General features: G+C 30.8%; 1 protein-coding gene and 1 long non-coding RNA gene across 2 annotated transcripts; both read right to left on the bottom strand.

Moving 5' to 3' along the window:
• Positions 1 to 1835: 1835 nt before the first annotated feature.
• LOC139874270 (uncharacterized) lies at positions 1836 to 5883 on the bottom strand. Its single transcript, XR_011767863.1, has 5 exons — positions 5634 to 5883; positions 4590 to 4775; positions 3955 to 4025; positions 2135 to 2266; positions 1836 to 2025 (listed from the first exon to the last, which is right to left on the bottom strand). It is a non-coding gene; the product is annotated as an uncharacterized lncRNA (long non-coding RNA).
• Positions 5884 to 6551: 668 nt separating this feature from the next.
• LOC139875283 (uncharacterized) lies at positions 6552 to 8242 on the bottom strand. The gene is made up of 5 exons (XM_071862628.1): positions 8135 to 8242; positions 7688 to 8044; positions 7447 to 7507; positions 7056 to 7326; positions 6552 to 6852 (listed from the first exon to the last, which is right to left on the bottom strand). The coding sequence occupies exons 1-5, from the start codon at positions 8240 to 8242 to the stop codon at positions 6552 to 6554; spliced, it is 1098 nt and encodes a 365-aa protein (XP_071718729.1).

Genomic DNA, 8242 nt, shown 5'->3' with positions numbered 1-8242 from the left:
TGTAATTGTAAAATTATGTGTATTGAGATTGTATAATTGTATGCCGCTATGGGTTGAAACTGTAAATATAGAATACTTTAATTTAATTTTGTAAAATAACTTATAGCTTAGGGACTAAAGCTGTTAATAATGTAAACATCATAAGCTTCTTTCTTTTTTTTTCGAACATCTTATCTTTTTTTTTTTTTTTAATTTATTTTTCTCAAGTTATTTAGTTTACTACTAGATAAATAAAATCAAGCTATAGCCGTAGTGCTTTGTAAATATTAAGAACGTGATTCGCATTTGAAAACTCACAACATTCCAATATGAAGCAGCTAGTAACAATTATATATTAAAACTAGTGAAATGACCTGTGGAATCACGAGTTTGGTTAAACGAAACAGTTTAATGATATGTTTTAGGAATTAAGTGAATGTAAATGCTAAAGTCGTTTAATTTAATGACCCGTAAAATCACCGATTCTGACTAAGAAACTTGTCATTATACAGTCAGTGTTCTACTATTGCACATGCCTGTATATTCTGGATTCCTAACCTTACAAAGAGCAACTCATGTTAACAAAAATCAAATTCATTCCTGTCATTTTATCGAACATGTGGTATGCATCCAATTAAATTAAGATAAGTAAAAAACTATAAAAAAAATTTTTATAATGAAATACATTTATCCAAATTCAAAAATAGCATGAACCAATAAATGGTATGAGCCCTAAACTCATAATCAAGAATTAAACAAAGATAATCTAATTGATAAACTCTTTAATCAAAAGATTGATTCACCTGATAAGACTTGTGATGAAACTTAGAGTAGATGAAAAAATCCATTAAAAGATGGTGTAGAAGATGAATGAAACTATTTTTTGAAGAGATAAATTTGAATTCTTTGTAAAAGAGAGTAAGTAAAGGCGTGCAATTTGTTTGAGTTTTATAGGGTTTTAATTTGATTTGGAAAAGAGAGATATTTTAAAGACGGCGATTTGTATCCATATATACTTTTTGATTTAGCGAATATATTGCGGAGCACGGGGGTAAATTTTATTTACCATATAAAAAACAAATACTCCGTAAATTACGAAAGGAATAAAGGCTGCATCTTTTGTTAATTCATATCCTAATCATAATTAATTGTAAAGATTAAATTTTAATTGTAAATTAAATTGATTTATGATGTCATCCAAGTGAGTTAGATTTTTTTTATTTTCTTTTTGATTTTTTACAATGAAGGAAAATGACTATATATGATGTCATCATTATAGCAATTTAATGTTAACTACTAGTGGAATGACCTGTGAAATCACGGGTAAGTTTAAACGATACAATTAAATGATTTGTTTTAGATTTTAAGCGATTGTAAATGCCCAAGTCGTATTGTATAGAGTACGTTGACAATTAAATACACAAATTATTTAAATATTACTACTAAAAAGAATACTCAAACCTTTACTCCAAATAATATAACCCATATCGTACTTCTTCATAGCCTAAGAAAGTTAAGAGTACTAAAAAAGTTACTAAAAAACTACACTTAAACCTTTATAGCCCATATTAGAAGGTCAAATGGGTCTTCAACAAAAAAAGTTCAGGTTGTTTAACTTATTGAATTAAGTGTTGATATAGTTTAAAGTCATCTCTTACATTAATACAACCTCGAGATACTTGTTTTAATTAAATCATGCTCATACACACTCATATTAGCACACACATTTTGACAAACTCTTGGAGTGCACTCAAACTTACATGTAATCATCAAACCTTTTAATCATCAAACTTGATAAATGTTAGAGGAATCTCACCCACTTAATCATCAAACACTTTACTTTAACAATATGTCGATATCTAAGGCCAAAATTAAAGTGTGAGAAAATGTTGGGCAAACCATTGAACAGTGCGCTTCATTTCATGAATCATGAATATAGACTCGCTTCATCCATGCCCCCCATTGAATAATCCAGGTGTCAAAAATTACAGGGAAGTCATTGTTGGAAAATTCTTGGTAGTCTTCAAGAAAGTTTCTCCTTTTAACCTATGAAAAGAAGTAGCATGAATGCCAATAATATGTTAAACATTGCTCATCTTTAATCCTCCGAAAAAAAAGTAGCATGAATGCCAATAAAAATTTAAACATGGCTAACCGAGTCTAATCTTCGTTTATCAAGTATCCCTAAAATAGGCAGTAAAATGCAACTTTCTGCAATTAACATGTCATGCTATGCCTCTTTTATTATAAGCTAAATATTTCACAAATCTATATCAATATCCATAACCTGAAAAATACCCAAAAATTAAATTGAACTTTATGATATCAAATGGATGTCATTTCAAATCTTTAACTCTTATAAATGTTCAATGTAAAACGCTAAAGTTTTAATAAAAGGCTGATGAACTTGAGCTTACATTCTTATTACTTGGAACAAATGGAATGTTTGACACCAAAAATAAACATTAATAAAATTAAGTAACATACCCAACTGCATTTCAACTCTGCTGCAATTTAAAAAAAAAAAAAACAATTTCTCCATGTGAACAAACCTGCAAAATACATCAACATGAATGAATACTTATAATATTCATGCTTTAAAACTTAGCACAATAGAGTAATCATAATTAACTATAGATCTAACTTTCATGAAAACCAATACAAATTACCATCTCCATTAAACTTCTAGTACTGTAGATTTATTTAAAACCTATACAAATTACCTAAAAGTTAATTTAATGCAATAGAACCAACACAAATTACACAAACTAATGAGCAACTAATTAAGGGATTAAGTTGTTTTACCAAAAATAAAACAAAAAATAAAATAAAAAATCTCTTACAATCTCAACACCAAAAAATTCGAAATTTCACATTATTTACAATACTTCACACTCTTCTACAATTTACCAACCACATAGAATGCATATGGTATATGTAGATCACTTTCCAATGATTAATCATACAACTTCAACATAGGAAGAATATCATTTACATTGTCAAATTCAACTTTGGGTTCCCACTAATATTTCATTAGATGAATTACCAATTACATTGTCAAATTCAAATGAGGAGTTTTAACCTATGATGTGGTCATGTGAATGTTAAGCACTAAATAGAATATCACCTTAGAACTTAGGGTAAGCACATAACGTATATGATACAAACTTCTCCACCAACATATCCCATTCCTAAAATTACAACAACTGTTGTGTGGGGTATATATACCTTTTAAGTGCTTCTGCAAATCAATAAGTTATTAACGCAACTGCATATCTAAACATGTCTTATATGATCAAACAAAATAACTCAATTAAACGGGTTGTTTACATACTATGTGCTCACATATTTCATTAGAGATCAGCTGAACATGACCAAGATAAGTAAACTCAATTAAGAGTAATGGCAACAATTTCAAACAACTTATTATCATTGAGTTTACTTGAGTAAATTTATCTTAAACGGGATAAAAGGGTCACATGATTAAGTTAGCTAAAAGCAGAGCGTGTTGAAATGTTTCCATAGTTTATCATGCCATAAATCTATAAAGGCTTCAAGTATTAATGTAATAATATGATTTTTGAAATCAGAACCAGGACACTCATCATTACTTGTAAGATAAAGGGTTCAAATTATCAATCCAAACTTGTTTTGACCTTTTTACCAACTCTCCCATCATATACTAAAAATGCATGCTTTAGTTAAAACTGGGATTGTTAATTTTATCAAGAGTCTTAGATGCTTTGCAACATCTTCAGCTATTTCTTTTAGCATATTTTAAACAGAGTTCGTTGGCTAACCTTTTCAATAGATTCAAGGTAACTAAAATAAAGAGACCTAAGAATATAACTTGCAAATCAAAGAAACCTTATCATTATAAATGACAATACATTATACATTAGTCCGTATTATTTTTATTTATATAAAACTATAACATTTTATATGAAAAAAAGGCAGGGAGAACTGGAGAAAAACCTTGTCATCAGGAGAGTTTGAAGCTTTCAAATATCAACAACGGTTAAATCAGTTCTTCAATTTAGAAAACCCTAGATCACAATAATCACACATTAATTTTTAAATAAAGCACATAAACAACAATATGTAATGATCTCAATTTTCACAGTAACAAACAATATAAATCAAAACCCTAAATCTGAACATATATAAATATAACATTCTTAAAAAATTGAAAAAGACTCGGATTTCATTTCATATTACTCAAAGAACAACAAATATTAATACCTATTATCGGTTTAGTAATACATCATATCTCCTTTCGATGAGAAAAAGACGGTTACCATATACAGAGATATATTTTAAATCATATGCCATCATCATCGATTTAAATATTGAAACAAAAAGAGACAAATAAAATGAAATGTCAGAGAAACAGCAAAGATATAGATGATATAGAGAATAAAAAGAAAATGAGCAAAAAGTTACAGATACAAATTGAAGATGATGGAGAAATAATCATGTGCAAATTTCATATGAATAGTCGGATGAAGAATAAAATAGAGACAGAGTACTGTGTGTAAGATTGATAAAAAATAATAATAAAACAGGCCATTAATTGATATACTGAAGATTAAATACTAAAATTGATATACCTTCGGTCCCTGCAAACTCCGATCTTGAAGGTTCTATCTTGAAACCCACCATCGAGCAGTAAAAAGTCATCACCACCATCGAATTAGGGTTCCAATCGAATGATCCCACCAATCAATGTTTAAGGTAGTGATCGATTGAAACATGTTGAAGGTTCCGATCCATTGAAACATGTTGAGGGTTTCAATCTTGAACATGTTGAAGGTTAATAATAAGAAAGGGGAGATGATGAAGATTTCTGATATACAAATTTTTAATTTTCGTATTTAAAGGATAATATATTTACGTTTTTATTTCATTTTAGTAATTTTAAAATTAATTACTTTTGGTGATGTCACTGACCTTTTGTTGGGTGTTGCACGTGTAATTATTTTTGCTTAATGATGGGCTAATTTGCCTAATGCTTACATCATCATGTTAGCATTTTAATGTTAAGTATAGATAGATTTTTTTTTCTTCATAAAAGCTCTCAAAGTGTAAAGACTACGTAATTAAATCTATTTCTATATTCTTATTTCGTACGGAAAGTATGAAACATAATACTCTTACCTTAAGAAAATTTAAAAGAAATAGAGTACATATTCATATATCATATTCGAAATTATTATTTTACTTTATCTATTTATCTTTGTTAAATGGTTAATAATGCAGGGACTACATATGCAAATTCATATAACTTTTCATCTTTGAAATCATACTTGCATCATGTAAAACTGAGTGTTCGACATATATATATATATATATATATATATATATATATATATATATATATATATATATATACATATTTTTTTTTCTGTTTCGATTGAATATTTTCTTGAGTAATTAATTTAGTTATGCAAATCATATAACTGATTTTCATAAGGTTTATCTGAGATTGCGGTTACTTATAAAAGCATGTTAATACTATTAATTTCTTCATCATATCGTAACCGAAACCGAAGACTATAACGATCGGTTTCAGTCCATCTTGGCTAAAGTTATATGTATTTGCTGATCGATACTAGATTATTACATATTAATATTCAAATAGGGTTAAGATTTACCTTTAAAGAAACCGAGCTTGTACCGAACGATGATCGCCAATAACTTTGTTGCTTTATGTGGGTGGTGTACGGGATGAATTGGGTATGAGTATTTAGCTTCTTGTGGTTTATGTGGTGATAGAATTTAAAGTTTTTGAGATGGTCGGTAGAGCAATCAATTACGATTCAACTCAAAGTAACTATTATCCTCAACAAAATTAGCCGATAAAGTCGAGATAATTATCACATGTTTGCAACTTACGTTAGACTCGTTCAATGATACAAATTGTTTTAGTGTTCTTATCCTTTTAATATTAGTTGAGTTCCTGTGATTAGTTAGTCTATATTTGGTTTGTTTTTGTCTCTCAAACTTTTGATATTATTGTTCACCTAGAATAAATAGAGGTTAAGTTTACATATGTACGTATATATTATGACATATATTTCAGCAAATTCTTTTCCCATTCAAATTTTGAACTAGAAATAGTGTTGGATTATTATTGATATTTACGTTACGATTATATGATGATATAATTAAGGAGGTAAGTAATTTTATTAATACTCCGTATCATGTAGCTTGATTTGTTTTCATCATTTTTTTATAGTTGTTTTTATTTATTTATATTAATATTTATTTTTTTCCGGTTTTTAATTATATTTATATATATTTTTGATTTTTACTATTTTAATAAATGTGCACTCTAGTTCCCGATGTTTTATTTATTTAATTTGTTTTGATGATGATCCAAGTCCAAAAAGTGTTGGTAATTTTAATTACCCTTTAGTCTCGTTCGTTTCACAGAACCAAATAGTCTCGGTTTTCATAACCGGATTAGTTTTAAAGTCGACCTAGGACATTTCCTAACTTTTAAGTTCGAGTTCGTTCGTTAAGTATAAAAATGATCGAAAAAGTTGGGTTGTTATAGTACCTACCCGTTATTAGACAGCTGGCATTTCATTTGCAAATAAGTGAGGATATTTTTCTTTCATTTGGTCTTCACATTCCCACGTGAACTCAGGTCCTCGGTGGGCGTTCCAATGAACTTTTACGATTGGTATCTTGCTTTGTCTAAGTCCTTTGACTTTACGATCCATGATCTCAGCGGGTTCTTCAACAAAGTTCAACTTATCATCAATTTGAATTTCCTCGAGAGGAACAACAAGGTCCTCTTGTGCTAGACATTTCCTCAGATTTGACACGTGAAAAGTGTCGTGAATTCCGGCAAGTTGTGGAGGTAATCTAGTCGGTAGGCCACCGGCCCAATACGTTCGGTGATTTTAAATGGTCCCACATATCTTGAGTTCAACTTTCAACGTTTACCAAAACGTATCAATCCTTTCCATGGTGACACCTTTAGCATAACTCTATCCCCAACTTGAAATTCTAAGTCTTTCCTTCGAACATTGGCGTAGCTCTTTTGACGACTTCGGGCCATCTCTAGCCTTTGTTTAATCTTTACAATATGTTCGGTCGTCTCGTGGATAATCTCTGGACCAGTCAACTGTCGGTCACCCACTTCGTTCCAACAGATCGACGATCTACATTTTTGCCCATAGAGTGCTTCAAACGGTGCTGCTTGAATACTCGAGTGGTAGCTATTATTATACGAAAATTCAGCAAATGGTAGGAATCGATCCCATCCCTTACCAAAATCAATAACACAGGCTCGTAACATATCTCCGAGTGTTTGAATCGTTCTCTCGCTTTGTCCATCTGTTTGAGGATGGTAAGAAGTACTCATGTCTAACTGCGTCCCCAAAGCTTCTTGTAACGACTTCCAGAATCTTGAAATAAAACAACTATCTTGATCCGAAATAATAGAAACAGGCACACCATGCCTTGAAACAACTTCCTTCAAATACAACTGAGCAAGCTTTTCCATCTTGTCAGTTTCCTTCATCGGTAAAAAGTGAGCTGATTTAGTGAGATGGTCAACAATCACCCAAATCGTATCATAACCATTTGCAGTTTTAGATAACTTTGTAATGAAATCCATGGTAATCCGTTCCCATTTCCACTCTGGAATCTCAGGCTGTTGCAGTAGTCCAAAAGATTTTTGGTGTTCAGCTTTAACCTTAGAGCAAGTCAAGCACATGCCTACATATGTGGCAATATTCGCTTTCATTCCAAGCCACCAATATAACATTTTTAAATCATGATACATCTTGTTGCCGCCTGGGTGAATTGAATACCTTGTCTTATGTGCCTCATCAACCACTTTCTTTCTTACTTCGCCAATTCTTGGGACCCAAATTCTTCCGGCAAAGTAACGAGTTCCATCTCCTTTAATTTCGAACTGCTTTTCTAAACCTCTAAGAGATTCTTCCTTCATATTCTCTTCTTTAAGCGCTTCTAGTTGGGCATCTCGAATTTGTGTAGTCAAATTGGTATGGACAATCAGATTTAAGGCTCTGACTCGTAAGGGTTTAGCCTATTGTTTTCGACTAAGAGCATCAGCCACCACATTCGCTTTACCAGGGTGGTATCGGATGTCGCAATCGTAATCATTTAATAACTCAACCCAGCATCGTTGCCTCATGTTGAGTTGTTTCTTGTTCAAAATATGCTGCAAACTCTTATGATTAGTAAAGATGGTATACTTAGTTCCATAAAGATAGTGTCTCCACAT

The sequence above is a fragment of the Rutidosis leptorrhynchoides genome, chromosome 11 (assembly GCF_046630445.1).
Source record: "Rutidosis leptorrhynchoides isolate AG116_Rl617_1_P2 chromosome 11, CSIRO_AGI_Rlap_v1, whole genome shotgun sequence".
Taxonomy (NCBI): domain Eukaryota; kingdom Viridiplantae; phylum Streptophyta; class Magnoliopsida; order Asterales; family Asteraceae; genus Rutidosis; species Rutidosis leptorrhynchoides.
Note: the sequence above shows the minus strand (reverse complement) of the source record. Positions and strands in the feature narration are given on the sequence as shown.